Source organism: Paramisgurnus dabryanus, chromosome 20 (genome assembly GCF_030506205.2).
Source record: "Paramisgurnus dabryanus chromosome 20, PD_genome_1.1, whole genome shotgun sequence".
Classification (NCBI taxonomy): Eukaryota; Metazoa; Chordata; class Actinopteri; order Cypriniformes; family Cobitidae; genus Paramisgurnus; species Paramisgurnus dabryanus.
Genome location: NC_133356.1, coordinates 28096039 through 28116497, shown reverse-complemented (window position 1 = coordinate 28116497; position 20459 = coordinate 28096039). Strand labels below are relative to the sequence as shown.

The 20459-nt window shown below is 35.6% G+C and overlaps 1 protein-coding gene and 1 long non-coding RNA gene across 2 annotated transcripts in view; both read left to right on the top strand.

The window, feature by feature from the left end:
- LOC135733128 (synapse differentiation-inducing gene protein 1) overlaps positions 1-15930 on the top strand; it is a 44363-nt gene extending 28433 nt beyond the window's left edge. The window contains exon 4 of the mRNA XM_065251435.2: positions 15067-15930. Within this exon, the coding sequence (XP_065107507.1) occupies positions 15067-15225 (159 nt within the window). The 3' untranslated portion in view covers positions 15226-15930. The remainder of the gene's footprint in view (positions 1-15066) is intronic.
- Positions 9410-11770, top strand: LOC135730704 (uncharacterized). Its single transcript, XR_010526049.2, has 4 exons — positions 9410-10302; positions 10690-10738; positions 11132-11175; positions 11598-11770. It is a non-coding gene; the product is annotated as an uncharacterized lncRNA (long non-coding RNA).
- Positions 15931-20459: the final 4529 nt, after the last annotated feature.

The following is a 20459-nucleotide window of genomic DNA, read 5'->3' as shown; positions in this document are numbered from 1 at the left end:
ATATTGACTGATTTATTTTTATTTACAGGTTAAAAATAACTATATAATAAGTAAGGGATAATGTAGAGGCAGCCGGTAGTTATCGGGAAATAAGCCCCGACAGTGTGATCAGGACCCGACGCGAAGCGGAGGGTCTTGTATCACACCGAAGGGGCTTATTTCCCGATAACTACCGGCTGCCTCTACATTATCCCGCTTATTACACGGCTACTTGCCACATAAGAAAAAAACTGGACATGAATATGAATTTGAAACATTTTATTGGCATATTTGTTTTAAATTAACATTTTTATCCTTCCGCGAAACTTTGCACAGATGCATAAAATGATCGTAATACCTTATTAAGATCCTCTGCTTCATACTTGTCTGTCTCCATTTTTTCTCTTTTAGCCAGTCTTTGAGAAGTTTTAATGCCCATTCTGTATTTTTTTGTGTGTTGGCTTCGTAGCTGTCATGCTCTATTTTGTCAAGTTCAGTCTCAGTAAGCTCTCTGTGTCTTGTCGTTGTTCGTTCTTCTATCCACTGTTTAAATGTTTTGTTTTTTCCGTACATGTTAATATTAATGTCAAAATGTTGTGGTTGTCCAGTGTTTGTTACAAGATGGCGCCAAACAGTAATCTTTATTGGCGCGGAGCGATTTAAATCGTACAAGTAGTACCGGCTATGCGTTATTACTTTGGAGCGGTTATTATTTGAAAAGAACGAACCTGCAAATGTCTCAACTGACCAATCAGAATCAAGCATTCCAGAGAGCCGTGTAATAAATATAATTATCTTCTTGCTTTAACTGAATCTAAAATCTACACTGAACAAAAAACTAAATATCACTAAGAGTCATGTTTGGCCCAATGATAGATAATTTGTGTAAGAGATGAAAAGATGGTAAAGATGAAATCTTTTCTGTGCTACTACTGTTGCTTCACCAAACTAATATGCAAAAATAATGATTGTATCAAAGTTTTAAATTCTGTGTCCTATAACGAAGGTTATAACAGTGTTTCCGTCGAGTATTAAACTTAACATATTGCATTAAATATATGGAAATAAAGCAGTGTTTTCATCCAGCTAGCTGAAGAGAGCGAAATCACGTCACTTCCTGATAAACTGGAACTAAAGCTGCTTCCGTAATATGTGAAAAACAGTAGCCGAGGCGAGTAGTATGTCCAAATTCATAGTATTAGGCGAAAAGTACCTGGATGACATACAACTTCCTGCATGATCCCAAAGGGTTTTTTCGAAGGACACTTTACTATCCCATAAGCCCCCGAGAGAGGTGTTATAACGAAAAAGACGGAGGGGCTCTATACAAATGCAAATACATAGGCCTATATTAAACAGCTGTCCCTTGTGGTTAAATTGCGCTAGTTTAACATCATTCCAGTTAACGACTGACTTGCTGTTAAGACAACGTGTGTCACGTGATGTATCAGCATGGTGGATGTAGTTGTCCAAATTCATTCATACTCCATATTCATATTATATGGTCAATGAGTAAGTACTTCATCTAATTCAGTACCTACTGTACTTTCACAGTATGCGATTTCAGACGCAGCCTAAATATCAGTAGGAAAAGCATAAAACCACTGTATTTAACCATTTTATAATCAACTCAGAGCACGCAGACGAAACACTTTAGGCTACAACTGTTATCTGCTTTCATATTGTCATTTTTTATGTGCATTTCTTTTTAAATTAATGCACATCTAGGAATTTCCATTCATCTGCTTTTATGGGTGGATGGGAACAGATTGGTTTAAACAATGTTGTTATGAGAAATGTCTCGCTTCACCTTTAAATATGTCAAGGACAAGCATACAAGACAAGGACAAGCATACAAAGAGTACATTTTAACAGATCTACAGTACAAATGAATATATTTTTGAATAAACTGTAATACATGGTTAAAAATTAACACTACACTTTAACCTATATGTCTTAACGACCAATTACTTATGTGCAGTATCGTTCAACATCTCAGGCAAAGCTTTTTAACGTAAGACAAAATGATTACATCACATTCCTTAAAGGTGCAGTGTGTAAATTTTAGCAGCATCTAGTGGTGAGGTTGCGAATTGCAACCAACGGCTCAGTCCACTGTTCACCCCTCAGTTTTGAAACGCATAGAGAAGCTACAGCAGCCGCCATCGGAAAAACATGTCATCGACAGAGACAACTTAGTAAAAAAGTTTGTCCATTAAGGGCTTCTGTAGAAACATGGTGGCACAAAATGGTGACTTCCATGTAAGGGGACCCTCGTGTATGTAGATAAAAACGTCTCATTCTAAGGTAATAAAAATATAACGGTTTATTATAAAAACGTCTTAATACACCCCTGATAATATATTTTTGTATATTATTTTGCATTTCTGTCAAGAGATCCTTTTAAAAATTACACACTGCACCTTTAAGAGAAACAACGCTTCACTGGTTTTTCTTCTCAGGAGACATTCAGGAATTTATTTGAAAGATTGCAAAGCTTTTAAATTACTGTGTACTTTGTCTTGGGACTTGAATTACTTTTGTCCTTAATTAATGGAGCTCAGTTTCTTCAGTTATACACAGTATCAGCCTATTGCATCAAGAAAGGACAATTTTCCACAAGGTACCTTGACACAACTTAAAGCTAGTTCAAGATTAAAACACATGTTTGAGCTGTCTCAACTGAAAATAACTTGCACGTACAGATCTTATGCCAGTGCCTTAAAGGGGACATATCATAAAAACTGACTTTTCCATGTTTAAGTGCTATAATTGGGTGCCCAGTGCTTCTATTAACCTATAAAATGTGATAAATACCAACCCAGTAACTTAGTTTTGGTAAACCATTCTCTACACGCATGTGAAAAAATAGGTCATTGAAATCTGTCTCCCCTTGTGATGTCAGAAGGGGATAATCCCACCCATTAATCTGCACTATCCATCCACAGCACTGCCATTTAGTGCAGAGATCAGTTTATTTGCATTTAAAGGACACACCCAAAAACGACACATTTTTGCTCACACCTATAAAGTGGAAATTGTAACATGCTATTATAAATTATCTATATGGTTATTTAACATACGTACTCTGGGGACACCAAAGATTTATTTGACATCTTATAAAAGTCTTGTGAAATGTCCTTTTTAAGATACAAACCAAAAAGTCTTAATTTAACTAAGGCTTAGTCCTGGCTTTAGCCAAGCCTTGTCTGTGAAACCAGGCCTTTATGATTTACATCTCATCTCTAATGTATTGGAGACCCACCACACAGATCATTACATTTCTCTGCTATGCACAAAGTAATGGACTGAAACCAACTTTCATGATATACAGTAACACCTATCAAAGCAATATGGTCAGATTCTCTTTAGTACTTGTAGTTGTAAGCATAGTATTTTTACTCCAGTGAATATTTCTCATGGTAGATTTCTTTTAGTCACTTTCTATAATGACACATACCTTGAAGTCTTGACTACAAAAATGTATATACAATGTAACATTACTAAAAAAAGACATACACAGAAAATCTAACCATATTGTGATTAATGATTTGTACCAAAATAGGATTAAAACATGTGTCCACTAACACTAGTTATGAAAAATAAAGCCTCTGTGACAACTAGCCCCAGTCTCCACTTTATAAATTTTCTTTCTGCTTTAGACACCGAGCGCAGCTTTATTTTTTAAATTGCTCCTTTTACAGCAGTCAAATGTAACTGCATAGTTTTAAATAAGAGAGTGTGTGTGTGTGTGTGTGTGTGTGTGTGTGTGTGTGTGTGTCTGTGCTGCTTGTGTGTGCGTGCATTGTAATACAGTCTGAATGGTGATGTATAATGCATTCAGTGTTGCTATAGGGCTTTTCACTGGGTTATGGTGGGAAGTTAATGGATGGGCAATGTGAAAGTCATCTGACATTCTGTGAAAATGAACAAGGTGTGATATGCTTTTTCCCTTTAGTCTCCCTTGAGGCACCTTTTCATTTTTGTCATTTAGTGATGTCACTTTTTAAAAGTTTATTGCGATCCACTAGTATAATGGAAAAGGAATGCATACTGAAATTAGCATTTGAATTGAAATAAAGTGTACTTGAAGGTCCCATTCTTTCTGTGTTTTTAAGCTTTGATTGTGTTTACAGTGTGCAATATAACATGTGTTCATGTTTCACGTGTAAAAAAAAAACGTGGTATTTTTCACACAATTTTCTTGTATCTATTTCACTGTCCTCAAAACGGTCTGATGTCTTCCTTGTTCTATGAAGTCCCTCCTGCAGAAATACGCAAAGAGCTCTGATTGTGTAGTTTGTTTAGTGTGTTGTGATTCGACAGCAGCTTGGCTTGCCGTTAGCTTAGCTGGCGACTGAAGTATTCTTGTGGGTGGAGTTTAGTCAAAAAACTGTTCTAGTGACCTCATTAAAGCAGGAAGTAGAGGACTGTAGTCCAAACCGGCCGTTCGCTGTAGGCTTAAAGGTGAATTCTGTTAAAGAAAATAAATCACCTGACAGTGAACTTTGAGCTTTATAATTTTACAGGTATTATTTATGCTATTATAGCAACATTACTAGGGTTTAAACATGGAATCAGAAAGAATGTGACCTTTAATAACAAAACATGAAATTCAGTTACCTACAAAACGAGTTAGACGTATGTTATGCATGCAGTCATCCATAGTAGGCAGATGAATATTTGATGAAAAGTGTAGCTTCCTTTGAAACTTCTCTTGCATTTGATCTAACAATAATTCCAAACATCTTTTCATTTTCTTAGCAAAGTTCTTTCATCAAAGCTTTGTTCATCTCCCATCAATGATGAAGTTTAATGCTCAGATAATTATTGGGTTGTGTAAGGTTACAGTTTTATCCTGATGGTTATACAAATTACATCTTACACTTTTATGTTTCTGAGTTTTCAGGTTATTGCCTGCAATGTACATTGCTTTGTATTCAAATCTGAATCTTATAAAAAATCAGATTTTATTGTATGACACCTAAACAGCACATTTCAGTATCTCCTACATGTTTCCCATATTTATAAGTGGGATTGTTTGAGAGGGCTCGAGGTCACTGATGATCACCAGCAGGTGCGTGCCGAATACAAATCCCGTCCTTCTTGATCCTCTGTAGAAGAAAAAATACTCTAAAAAACTGCAATTTGCATATCCATGTGCAGTTGCCCTAGAGAAGCTAATAGCATGATGGGAATTGCTGATGACACAACAAACATGGTGTTTAATTCTCTTTTAAAATGTTAGTATTTGAACTGGTTTTGCATGAGTCAACGTTTTGTTTAAGAAGTGTCTATATTCGGGATGTGCCTAGTATTTCAACAGCGTCTTCTCATTATTATTGAGAAGTCCAGAGACTTGATTTCAAACTGACACGGCTGTTTCCATATCCTCGTAATGCATTTTACCCATTCCTTGATCCAGTATTTTCTGGTTTGTAGGTGGCCTAATCTGATTTGATTCAGTGATTCGTTGATTTGTTAAGAAGCGTCCAGTCCAATGATTCGTTCACAAGCTGACAGATATATGAATAAATCTGAAGAGGCCAGGGAATGCTGCTCTAATTCTGTCCTGAAACTGAACTTTGCAACAATCTGTTTTTACTAAGCTTGTGTGCATAATCTGATTCATAGCTTTTATAGCGTGGTCTAACACAAACACGATAAGCTCCTTATGTAATGGTTTGGCGCGGAAGAGTGCGAACGTAGGCCTTATTGGACTTGGAATAAAATACCTTTCTTAAACAATGCGCTTTTCATCTTGTCTGCAACACCGTGGGTGCTTTTTATGCTCAGATCTTAGCAGAGTGTCACCAAAATGCATTCCTGTTATGCAGTAGTATCACGTTATACATGTTTTGTAAATATTGTGGACAAACAGATGCAGTCACAAAAGTAAAACCTAACCTGTCATTAGTTTGGTTACATTTTCAGAATAAATATGAAATGGGATTATTTCATGTTATTTAAATTAAAATGAAGTAAACACACAGGCCTGTCAATCATCATTATGGGCCTCCAGGCCTCCGAGTCTAGCTGCAATTCTTCCGCCATCCCTCCTCCTCCCCATCTCCTCCTTCACTGCTCTCTTTCTTCCTCCGTGCGGTTCTGTTACAGGGTGGGTTGAACTTGGGGCTCGAGCCCTTGGTCCGCAGGTTCACTCTTTCGCTACCTTCAAGGACAGCAAACCAATGTTGACCATTAATTATTTAGACTGAATGCGCAGGCAAACAAGTGAAATGGTACAGTACAAAATATTAAACCGTGTCTTGAAACTCTAGAAAGTATGCAATAGTTTTTGTTTGTATAATACTGTACATTTTAAGTTTGTTTGGCCCTATAAAATTCTAGTATTATGACAGATTAATGAAATTTCATTGCTTTGGACACAGTTCATGATCTATCAGATGAGCTGATGGAACAGTAAACAGGTTTTTAGAGTTCACCAAAGACTGTTTTATATTACCAAAAGGATGACTATCCCAGTTACCTTTCAGCCACGATACCTTAATAGGATAGTTCAAACAAAAATGAACATTCTGTCACCATTTACTCATCCTCTGGTTATTCCAAACCTGTATATATTTCTTCGTTCTGATAAACACACAAATAAAAGATATTTTAAAGCAATGTTTGTAACTAATCCATTATTGGCTTCCATAGAGCTTTTCTATCCTACTGTGACAGTCAATAGTTCTCATGTTTCCTGCTTGATTACAAATATTTGCCTTTGTGTTTAGCTGAACAAAATTTTTTTTACAGATTTGTTACAACATGAGGGTGAGCAGTGGTGTGGTGCAGGGTTTACACAAATATATGGAGTATAGCCAATTCTCTATTAGATGGCATGGGGTATACCCACTTATAAATACTAAACATTAACATAGATATTTATTTTTAAAAGGACTTTGATATTAATCAATAACATACATTTCGTAATGATTCTTACGCTGAGAAGTCAAGGTTATGTTGCTGCAATCTCTTCTCATGATATTTTACATTTGAACAAATGGATGTCAGCGCTGTGGTTTTGTCCAGTTTGATTCAAGGAGACTGCTTGTTTTATTACTGTTTTAGGTTTTTCATTTAATTTGTCATTTCACGGGCATTCAAACAGAAGTCACAGCATTTCAACAGAATCATTTATTAGGTTTTTGTTCCTCATGAAAGAGGATCTTTAATTTCTTTTTCAAATTGTTAACACTAAGGGCCCTTTCATACACACAACGCAATGCGCGACGCAAATGTTTTGTGCTAGTTTTAGCCCGACGCAGTTATCATTTTCACGTCCAGCGTTACGTTGTTTAAATTGTGTGCGCCCATGAGCGTGCTGGCTTGAAAACGAGGTGTTTTCAGGCACAGTGTTGGCATGTTGCTATTTTGAGGCAGCTAAAACCTGGTCTAAAGTCTAAAGTCAATGGCGCAATATTGTTTTTGTTATTTAAAGGTGACATAGAATGATTGAACAGGGTATTTATCCTTGTTCTGTGATGTGACATGTAGGGCTGTCACGATTATGAAATTTGGCTGACGGTTAATTGTCTAATAAATTGTGACGATTAATTGCCTGTTTTAGGGCTTTGACGTTTAATTCTCATACATTTTGTCATGTTTGTTCATGAAATAATTTTTCACACATTGTTAAATCTTTTGCAAGGTTTACCTGGCAGTAAATATTAATACACATAACAAAAAAATCCCTAAATTTGAAATTGCTGCTTTGGAAATGTATGTTTTACTTTGCAATTCATACTGCTGAAAGTTGCACTGCAGCTCCCCCTTGTGTTTTTTAGAGAGATATGCAATCATTGCGGTGATCTGAAATCATCGCGATCAGGTCAAACAATTGCGATGAGGCGATTATTTAATCATTGTGACAGCCCTAGTGACATGTAGACAAAAATGTTTTTGTTTGGGTCCGTAATGCCTTAGAAGCTTCCTAAAAACCTCTCTCAGATAGCTCTATTAGGGTGGGGATTTTAAACAAGTAGTTTTGCACCTATTTGGCTCCCCCTACTGGCTTAACTTGCAGTCTCATTACTGATTGGCTGACTTTGCTGCCACTCAAAAAATGTAGCCAATTATTTTAAAGTGGAGGGGCAGTGAGATGCCTGTGATGTCATAAGCATCAGTTTTTCAGATTGGGCCGTTTTCCGGCTGACGTTTCTAAAAGAGGAATTACTATGAGACTGAGATGTTTAGCATGTTTAGCACATTTTGTATGTTTGTGAATGCGGGTAGACTACCATTATTCAACAAAGACAAGGCAAAAATGTTTTTTCATTCTCTGTCCCCTTTAAAGAGCGCATTAGTAATTTGCACCTATAAACGGGACGAGAACACGCGTTTGCTTATTACACAAAATGGATGCTCAGCAGCAAAACGTTTAAATATAAAAAATTAAAGGATTAAAAGGTAAAAGATTATTATTGAGTCACTTGGACATTAATGAGGACCAATTACAGGACACCTTGGACCCGTAGGCTTGAAAGTTTTTTTAAATGCTACTCCATGGATTTATTGTATATGATGACTTTGTATCTTTGGATATGGAGATTTTTATTTAATATTTTTCAAAACACTCAGGGAGCTTCCCCAGTGCTGAAGTCTATGCACGTTTGTAAATTCTTTATCTCCCGTTTTAAAAAAAAGAAAGTATTTTTACTCATGCAAACCTTTTTTAAGCATATTTGTAAATTTTTCTTTTAAAAACAGTTTTGAGATAACATTGATCATGCATCATAGTTGACCATCTTAAACCGCATTCACACAGACCTTTGGTCCCAGAAAATACCCGTAAAATTGCCAGACCACAAACACAAACTCGTCCCGTTAATCTTCTGGGATCGTTGCCGGAAAGAGGACCTAGTCAGATATACTGAAAACCCTCTGTGTGAACAAGAAGCCGAAACAATGCCGTAATGGGCGTGTCGTAGTGAGGAATCGCGGGTCATCACAAAAAAAGTTATGGTCCTTAAAACGAGAGATAAAATGCATACATGTATAAACATTCACCACGACAAATGTTGCAAACTAGATTGAAGCAGTTATCAGGAAATGATAAATGAGACGCATAAACAATGACGCACCGTGCCGTAGTGAGGACGTGCGTGTCATGGCAACATGAAGTTGGTTCAACTCTTTAAAATGAGGGATTTACAACATTCACTACGAGAAATGTCAGCATACTAGACTGAAGCAGATATCAGGTAAGTTAGCTCGTCACTTACTGCGTTGAAACGGAGATCATTCAGCAGCATAAAAGAATATCGTGTCACTTGCTCATTTGAGCCATAATAAACGAAAATACCCGCATGTCATTCCAACGAGATATATTGTTCAGCTCCTCAAAATGCGGGGTTTAAATGCATATAAACAATCACAATGAGAAATGTCTGAAAACTGTATTAAAGCAGAGATCAGGCCCTGGTGAAAAACAAATATACTTTATTGTATTTCAAGTATATTTAACTTTGCAATAGTACATTACAAATATACTTACAAAGGAATGTACTTTCTTTAAACATATTTAAAGTATGCTTACAACATATTTGCGCGTATTTTTTACAATTAAACTTTTAACATACTTCAAAATAATTATACTTTAGTATATTTTCTAAAAGTATACTTTAGAAAAATATACTTAAAGTTAAAGTTTTGTGCAATTTTTAAAGTATACTAAATTTAAACTTATTTTAAAATGTATTTTAGGTATACTTTATCGGTATGCTTAAAGTTATCATTATAATAATGCACTGACAGTATATTTCTAAAATACATTATTTAGTATTCTTTAGAAACAGTATATTTTAAGTACATTTTGAAAGTATATGGGGTGTACAAATGTATATTATTTTATGGAGAAATAACGTGGGCTTAAAATTACGAGAGAGCAGTATGTTCAGTTACATTTTATATTGTAGATGTATACATTTGTAATATACTATTAACATAATAAGGTACACTTTAACTTCACTATAGTCAAGCATTGGATAAACCAATTAACTGTGTTTTACCACAAAATAACCGTGGTTTTGCTAATAATAATCAATACACCAAAAAAACATGGTTACTAAACTTTTACCACAAAAAAAAAAACATTCATTTTCGTAAGGGGAATATGAGTGTTTGTTTTTTTGTAGTTTTTCAGTCAATTGCATACCGCTTTTAGCTGTACAAAACTTAAACAGTTTTCGTAAATGCATTTCAGAGAAAAGTGAATTCTGAGATTTGAATAATGCATCTGACGTGTGTGTGATGACGTCACGACGCACGTATTTTGATTTTTACCAGTCGTTCAAGGCGGACGGATTCAGTCCCAAGGTACGTTAAAATATCTTAAAATTAATTATATTTGATTATCGTTTGACCATTCTGACGTTTATCAGTAGACTATCATATTTCGAATGCGAAATGTTGTCAATAACGCGGTGTCTAACTCGCTAGTGATAAGCTGCTGTGTAGCTTAGCTTAGCTTATGTTAAAGGTTTGAAAGATAGCACTGTCAGCCTGTTATATCGAATTAGTACACCCGATTGTTTTGTTAAATATATGTATTGGTGTGTATGTATATGTTAATGAAAAAAGGTAGCGTCAGAAAATCTGTTTTTTAAATGTAGCGTGAAAGTTAACCATTTATTGACTGTTTAGAGTTTGTAAGGCTTTTACCTAACTGTATTTAGTATTAATGATGCTGCATTCTTTCCTCAGAAGCTAAAGTTTTTCAAAGACATTTGTAGGGAGGACTTTGCAGCTAATGGTAAGTCATTTTAAACTCTTAAGATATAATAATTCATTCGTAGTAGTAAATCAAGCTTCAGTTTAGATAACATTATACATATTGAGGCGGTTTCCCGGACAGGGATTAGACTAGTCCTAGACTAAAATAAATGTAAGAGCTGTCCAAACTGAAAACAACTTGCACTGACATATCTTAAAATACACCAGTGTCCTGTGTTTTGCCTCAAAATGCACACAGGTAATGTTTTTATTAAGGCATGTTTTTTGAAACTGGTTATATTTCTTAATTAAACTAAGGCCTAGTCCTGTTTTAAGATAATCCCTTTCCAGGAAACACCCAATTGTCTGCTTGTTGCATTTTCTTTCTGACAATTTTTACATTTAAATTTAATACAATAAAATCTTTCTTTAGGAGCTGAAGTATTTTATGTAAGGAGGATTTTGCAGCCCATATAGGCAAGTCATTATAATGAAAACTCTTTGGGGTGGTTTCCCCGACAGTGATTAGCTTTATCCAGGACTAGACCTTAGTTTAATTAGGATAGTTTTAACAAACATGCCTTACTAAAAACATTACTTATGTGCATAACGATGTAAAACAATGGGCACTGATGTATTTTAAGATATGTCAGAGCAAGTTGTTTTCAGTTTGGACAGCTCTTACATTTATTTTAGTCTAGGACTAGTCTAATTCCTGTCTGGGAAACCGCCCCTTAATATATATGATGAACTTTAAGTCAAGCTCTAGTTTAGGTAAAAATATATCTGCTATACAATCTCTGCCAGTAAACTATAGATTTAATACAGTAAGTTTTAAATAAATGTAATGTTTTAATATTAAACACTTTTTAATTGAGCTTATTGTCTCTCTTTTTCAGATTTCCTTAGGCTGAACCAAAACCTGCCAGACTAAAGTTGATTTGGGAGAGAAAGACGTTGTAAACTCAATCATCTTGACATTCTTCAATGAGTAATTGTTCAATTTTTAGGCAAATACTGTACACTTTGAAAACTGTGAATAAAACTATATTTTAAATATATTTAAAATGAATTGTTTTTGACTGTTTTAATCAGCTTTTATTTATTTGGAAAAAATTATTTTGGTTATGTTACCAGCTAAAGTAATCTATTCCCAAAATAGCACTCTTTAAGTTAACTAATTATTAACGCACTTGAAGTATAGTCATTACTAATCTAGCTGCAGGTATGTAAAAGTATACAAAATGTAATGTACTTGGCATATTCATTTTTCACCAGGGCAGTTTTTAGAATTTTGGATTGGCCAAAAATATATAGAATGTACGCAAACAGTCTATTTAAGATATACTGATTGTATGTTTGCAAGACACTCATAATACATTTGTAATGTACTCCTAACATAAATAAAACACACTCTAAATCCACTTATCAAGCATGAATTTAGCACAAAAACAGTCATGTACTTAAATTGTACTAAATACACTTAAAGTTGTTCCACTTTAGCACACAAAAGTACACTAAATACACTTAAAGTTGTACTTTGTTACAATTAATATACAACTAAAATATATTAAGTACAAAATTAGTTGTTCCAAAATAGCACTCTTTAAATAAACTAATCAATAGCACACTTTAAGTATACTGGTCATTAGTCTGACTGCAAGTATACTTAAGTATATCAAAATTAAATATATTTAGCATACTATTTTTTCACCAGGGGGGAGCTCATCAAATATCCACTTTGAAGCTGAGATCATTCACCAGAATAGAACTGTGCGTTCACACGCTCCTTTATAGTCTTATCATAAACAAATGCACGCGAGTTGTTTCTGGAGAGAGAAATAATAAATAATATGCAAACTTCAGACCCTGCGTAGAAGAGAGGGCAGGACTTTCAACAAGGTCACGTGTCTTTCCGGGACCATCAGATGTCGGCTAATCATGTCAGTGTGAATGAACAAAAAAAATCGAACGATTCCGGAAAAATCCAGGATGCCATTCCCATATATTTTCGGAATGTCTGTGTGAAAAGGGCTTTCACGAGTTCACACTTACAAATAAGTTAAAAGAATTAAATTAGTAAACGTATTTGGCGTGCTGTCCGGGGAGAGGGCTCTGAGCAGGGAATGAGCCTGAAACACAGAGTATCCCCCCCCCCCCCCCTCTTAAGGAAATAACTTGATAAGTGAGAGGAGACGGGGTGGAGGAGGGATTCTGAAAGATGCGAAGGATTTTCAGTGAGTTCAACTGTGATTTATATATGGCTTGCTTTCGAGCTGATTGGGTGTATTGTTGATTACCGATTGAAAGCGGCTGGTGCCATTGACTACTGATTGAAAACAGCTGAAGTCACTTAGGTATTTTATTTGACATGTTCCTCCCGAACTTTGTTAATAAAACATCATTTATTTTACTTATTACTCCATTACTGAAATAACAACTTTTAAGGAGAACCAATGCATTAATTAAACAAATAATCATTTCAATAAATAAAACACAATGCATTTTTTAACATCAAACTGGTGGTTTCCTTCCTCTGTTTACAGTTTTTCCACTTACAAACTCTGTCATGTAAATAGGGAATCGGCATGGTGCGAGCACAACTGGCTTTTACAGGGGATGGGAGATGAAACATGTTGGTTTATTGCACGTTATGCCCAAACCGCACCCATTACTCATTATGAGAGTATGTTCATCTTTTCAGACTGTGCGCAAGGCTCATAGACCATTTTCCCGTTGTTAAACCAGCAAAAGTGAATTCGAAAAACACCGTAAGACTTGCGTTGTGCGCTTTATATGCTTAGATTGTTAAAATAGGGCTCTAAACATGGTTATCCTGCAATCTTAAGAAAGATTGCAGGCACTTATACGGTTGGCTAGAAATTGATGGCAGCTCAGTCATCTTTATTCAGAAGTTCCTGAGTCAGCAGAAACCTGGGATCTGGCATTTTTTTTACACTTGGGATGTATTACCTCTTTAACATTCACTATGTGACCATATATTCAGACACATACAGTACTTTGCTATGAATAAAACAATCCTACACACAATGAGTTTTATAGTTTGGAAAAAATATGCAATATACCAAGTCTTCTAATACCACATAATTTATGAACTTATCATTTATTTTTCCTTACACCAAAAAGTGCTTTCTGTAAAGCTGTTTGCAACAATGCTGATTTGTGAAAAGCAATATTTTTGAATTGACATTTTCTAGAGGCTTAAGTACATTCCAGATATATGCCTGTAAAACAAATTGATAACAAAACTGGAGATAACAACATACTGGTTTACTGCTTTAATGGAGGCCCTAAAATTTATACCCTGACTGAAAACCTTACACAAATCATGTTAATTCGGTTTGTATTGCAAGCCCTAGGGAACCCATCGACACGAGTCGCTTGCTCCATTGAGGGCTTAAAGCTCACCGGTGGACCATTTGTTTCAAACAATGCGTTGTGGTAATGTCAGTGACAGTTTTATTAGATAGAGTCTTCTGTGATGGATTTGGTCAATTCTGTTTGAGTCAAAACAGAGCAAAATTCATCCAGTCCTACATGACATGACGTTTACATCGCAAAACCCTTGATAGGCAGTCTATCAAAATAAATTATAACCATGAAGGCTTGACTGTTCGTAAGCTACTTAATATGTAAATTGTTACGTACACTAAGAACAACTCTCTATCATGCTTTTATATAAAAGTACGATACCTGTATTACATGTGAAATCCAGGCTAAAGACTAAGTAGCAAATACATCATTATACACACACAGCTTTTATAACATTGCCAGGTCAAAAATACATCTGAGAGATTCCAGGTCGAGCACATGATGCACAAGATCAGAAGTGCATGAATTGTGATTGGCTGCTAAATGCGAGGGCAAGTTCAATGACACGATTACCATCATCAGGCTATTGTGAGTCGGCCCGATTGATGAACGCTTGCAAAGCAAAGATGAAAGACAAAAGCTGACGCACAGTTACAGGCTTTTTGTCAGTATGCAATTATCAGAATTATGCAAAAAATCATGGATAGATAAAGAAACGCAGATGGAGAAATATCAGAGAGTGGCATGTGCATGTGAGCAGTAAGGAAAAAACATCATGGCAGCGTTGAGATGTAAATGAATTCATCAACAATATATCTGTCCCTAAGCCTGCTTACATTTCCTGGACTTCAAAGGCTGCCGGGCCGTAGGAGATCTCTGAGTCATGCATGTTCATTTGATATGCTCTTTAGTGGCAGTCAGCTGTTGGAGAGGAGCCAATTAATCATTTCTCCTGTGTTCTTCTGCACGCTTTCTTTCTTAAGAGTTTTCAAAACGTATCAACCGTATGTTGTTTGTTCCCTTTCCATCCTGCAGACAAACAAGGCCCTGAACAAAGGGGATTTTCACCACGCAAGCTCCAGCTCCAGACGCGCTCTCTTCCTGGCCGTTCTTGCCATCACCATCGGGACTGGCATCTATGTGGGCGTTGCCGTGGCCCTTATCGCATACCTCTCCAAAAACAATCACTTGTAGCCTTGTCTTCTCAGCGTTTCCCATCAGCAGTCGGATGAAGAGCGGATCACTTCAAGGCCAGCTGAGCTTTTTTATGGGACTCACCAGCAAAGTGTTTCTCTCTCATGCACTTGTAAAAGTCATGTTTCTGGTAAAATGTCATTTGTGCACAGTATTTGTTATCATGGGACTGTGTGCCATATGACATCAATATTGTTTGTGTTCACTGTTTGTTCAACGTTAAGGGCAAATTGGCACAAAGTTCAAGTCGATATAAAACCAGAAGTGACCCTATTTACATGCAGTATAGTACATCCCTGTCATATTTTGCACAATTTGTACACCACTTTGCAGGCAAAAAATGCTTTGTTATAGAGTCTTTGACGTATTTGAATTAAATCATAAAATCATGCAAGAAACAAATAATTCTCAGTATTAAAAAATGTTAAGGTACGTTTGACCAATTTCTCATTTTTAAAAACTACTTTTAGCAGAAAGAAGCTTTAATGTTGAGTCACTAATGTAAGTTTTCAGGACTGATCCACTTTTAGGCATTGCACCCTTTTGCTTTCAACCACATGGTATGTATTTAAGAGACACTGCACTTTTTTGAAAATATGCACATTTTCTAACCTCCCTACAGTTAAACATTAGATTTTTACAGTTTTGGAATCCATTCAGCTGATCTCCGGGTCTGTCAGTACCACTTTTAGCATAGCTTAGCATAAATCATTGAATCTGATTAGACCATTAGCATCGCGCTAAAAAATAACCAAAGAGTTTCAATATTTTTCCTATTTAAAACTTCACTCTTCTGTAGTTACATCGTGTACTTAGATCGACAGGAAATTTAAAGTTGCTATTTTCTAGGCAGATATGGCTAGGAACTATACTCTCACTCCGGCGTAATAATCAAGGACTTTGCTGCCGTAACATGGCTGCAGCAGGCGCAATGATATTACGCACTGCCCGAAAATAGTTCCCAGCTATTGAAAGTTACCAAGGGGACTATTTTTGAGCAGTGAGTAATATCACTACAGCTGCTGCAGCCATGTTACAGCAGCAAAGTCATTGATTATTACGCCAGAATGAGAATATAGTTCCTTAGCTATATCGGAACTATACTCTCATTACTCTCATAATTTTTCATTGGTCTTAATACACGATGTAACTACAGAAGAGTCAAGTTTTAAATAGAAAAAATATTGAAACTCTTTGTTTATTTTAGCACGATGCTAATGGTCTAATCAGATTCAATGGATTGTGCTAAGCTATGCTAAAAGTGCTAGCGCCAGACCCGGAGATCTGCTGAATGGATTCCAAAATGGTAAAATTCAAATGTTTAACTCTAAGGGAGCTGGAAATGAGCCTATTTTTTTAAAAAGTGGAGTGTCCACTTTTCATAATCAAAAGATTTCCAAAAGATCAAATTAAGCCACAGCTACATTTATTTAGTTTCACATCTTATTTCATTATAAAAAAAAAACACATCAGATTATGAAAATAAAAGGGGTTGCAAGCAGCATTTCATGTTGACTAACAGTTGAATATAATGTGCCGAATATGAAGAGCTACAGAACCTTAACACACAAAAAAGGGCATTTACAAAACTCATTTTGATATTAAAGTAACAAACTAAACATAAAGCCATATTGATGGGTTGTATAAAGGCCGATGTATGGTCCACTTTTTACGCATATGCAAGGGTCCACGTACAGTGCACGTGACACAATTTTTATCACGAGAAGAGTGTGCGCGTACTATGTATGCGCCAGATTTTTATTCGCCTACAGGGGAATGTAGTGTGTAGCCCAGGAGATGGCATTGCATCAAATCATGTACGAGTAAAAAAAAACTACACTTTGCAAGGCTGTGCATTCGACCAAACAGACTATACTCCGGGCTTAAGACTGTGTGAACTATTTACTAGAATGTATGGTGGAATTATGTATGTGAGGCTGGGACATTTAATCTAAAACCTGTACATGCGCTTTCACTTACATGTCCCTCTGTAAAGCTGTAAACTATCAGTGTCAAATTATTTTGGGGAACGGCTCTAGCCAGTTGGCTCATGCTCATTAAATGTGATCTTTTCATTTAAACCTGGTCCTTTGTGCTGACTGAGCGACTGATCTTTAAGGATGGGGAAATCCTGGTCACTTTTGATTAGGAGATGCCATCATCATTATAGATGGAGTGTATAAGTGTATATTTTCATATACTTTAATATCCTCCTACTTAATGTAAGGAGCTTTCTGTCAAAATATAACCTTGATATATTTAATATTGACTTAGATCATTTCAACGATTGTAACTAATGTGAAATCATCTCATTATTAGATTATAAGACTTGAACTTGGATTTCACAGACAGGGTCGCAAATGCTGTCCAATGCAGGGATCTAACCAGTAAGATTATCTGATTATCAACCCTAAGCTTTGATCATTTTATATTGAAAAAACAAGTCACATTTTTTGACTATTTCTTTAACCTCCTATTTGTTTAAGACCCATGACCCACATCTGTCCTGAATTATAATAAGCTAATGGTTTGTAAGCGTACGGCAGCAGTATCTGTCTTTGATCAGTTGTGGTTTTCATCTCTGTGTGTGCTGAAGTCTTAATTTCAGTGCTCTGCTGGCTGAATCACTAATGACTTGCACAAATTTCATCCGGTCAGATATATCGCTGCAGTATGCTGGGGATATTAGTTACCTCACTTTATACATTCATGCAGGGTTGACTGATGAGGTTAGGATCTCAAAGGATTTATTTATCTTTCCCACAGAAGCAGTGTGAGCTTCTCTCCACAGATAGAGATTGGAAACCAAACATATTGCTTTCTAATTACAGAAACTCTCACGGTGCCTGAGCGGCATCAGTTCATCTCAAATTATAAATCATTTCACTACCTTGCATCCCTATTCCCTAAAATGCTGCCTCCCCGAGGCATCACACAAAAAATAGATGCCGTAAATATTTTTACTTCACGGAGTAGAAAAGCTGCAGTATGTAACATTTTCAATTAAAAATAACCAAAATTTAGTTGTTGCGTGTATACAAATATATTATTATTTGCTTGGTCGGGTCAGATTTTGCAGGTAATAGATTTATTAATAATAATATATTTCACAAAATAATAATATATTTTTTAACTTGTTGCGTTATTTTGGCACGTTCGTAAATAGAAAGTGGATTTAATAGGGGAGAGCGGGGCACAACCTAACGCTTTTTAGTTTTGGCTCAGTCATTAAAAATATTTGAGTTTGATTAATTATATTTTTACACAAGCAGCACACACATCTCTGCTACAAATAAACATTTGAAGTTTGTTTCTAGTACTTACCATTCTTGGACAACCAAACATGACAGAAGTGCAAACGTTACAACTTAACCCATAGGTGGGGTTAATTGTAACAGGCAGGGGGTTAGTTGTAACACTTGCTAAAAATTAAGTTTGCAGGCAAATATTTTAATACTATTTTGTTTATACACTTGAAGTGGATATTGTTATATATCTGTCTATAATAGACAGGTATCCACACTGTATTCATTCATCCAGACCTTTTCTAACAATAGTTCAATTATAAATGGATACAAATGTCTAAATATGTGAGAAAAAGCAGCACAATTATGACAACAAAAAAACAAAACATTTTTATATGTGACCCAGTCAGTAATAGCCATACTAAAGTCACAAATTCTCAGATAATGAAAATCAAAGTCTGATTTTAGCCATTCATTTCATTATGCTTTTAATCTTTGACATGACCTTATTATTAAAGATTTTAACAAAAATTTGTTTTGACACACAGTTTTTGATAAGACAGGCACATTTATTTTGTTGGCAGCCAGCAATCATAGTGTGTAGCGTATTTAAAACAACGGCAAGAAGTTAGTTATCGTTAGTTTGTGCCCTGCGCAGATTATGTGTGTTAACGTGTTTTATAGGCTATGGAGTATATTTATGACAAAAATGTTGGATTTTGATGAAAAGGAGGTGTTTTTAAACATCCAATAAAGAGTAACCAACGTATTTACGATCCTGTGGCTGAAAATTATCACACAAGCTAACCACTAATGACTACAGCAGCGCATGTAATAACGTTTCACGTTATGTAAACTGGACTGTTGTCACACATATTTGCTTTTTCTAGTAAACAGTAAATATTTATGGATAAATATATTAATACAAATCGGTGTAAAAAATCAGAAATTCAAACAGCACTGCGTACCTACCCAAGCGCTACCCAAGTTAATTTGACTCAGCATTTGGGTTAATGCATTGCAGGAGGGGTGCATTCATTCAACTGTCAGTGAAAACGACCCAAATATTAACCCAATATTTACCCAACTGATTGGGTTACACCAAACTACTCTGACAATAACCCAATTAAATTACCCAAAAGGCTCAACCCAACATTTGGGTAGAAAAAATAACCCAGCATTTTTTAGAGTGATTGTGTTATGTTTAGTTTACCTGTAAAGGTCCAAAACGAAACCTTAGGGAACCACCTCAGTGACAGAAAAGGTACAAGTCCAAACTTAAAATGGTATATTAAAATGACTTGCATAGCCAAATTAAATATACTCAGACATTTTAAACTGAATGGGAGTGTTTGTTTTTAATTTAATCAAACAGTCACTGTGTGTGGACTATAATGTCTGCATTGTAAAGGTAAATATCAGGGTCTCTTCAGTCTTAGTTTGTAATACTTGGAGAGTTCTTGACTGTCTCAGATATGAGATGAGTCACTCATTTGAGAGTCAACATCTGCAGTTTTCCACTAGTGGAGGAGGAAAGCACCATCTCAGAATTCATACTCAAATTAATCTGATTACCAATCTGATTCTGATCAAGTGTTTGAGTCAATCGTGACTGGAGATGGGAACGGTAAGGTGATTCTAGTTTCTGCTTTCTAAATGATTCAATTAGCGATTTTTATTTCTTTTGAGGAAGATCCTAATTATGTTACACTGCTTCATATGTTATATATTAAATGACTGTCTGAATGAATATTATCACTTATCTATCAGTTTAATGTAATATCTAGAGTTTCTCTAGCACAGGTCACTGGTTAAATCCACAGGGAACCAATATACTGATTAAAAATAAATAGATTGAATTCAATTTTGGATTAAAGCATCTGCCATATGCATGAATGCTAAAAGATACCCCAGTGAAGCATCATTTCTCTGTGTTATGATTGCGAAGGGACAATTGGTATACTACTACAATGCAATGCAAAGCCTACA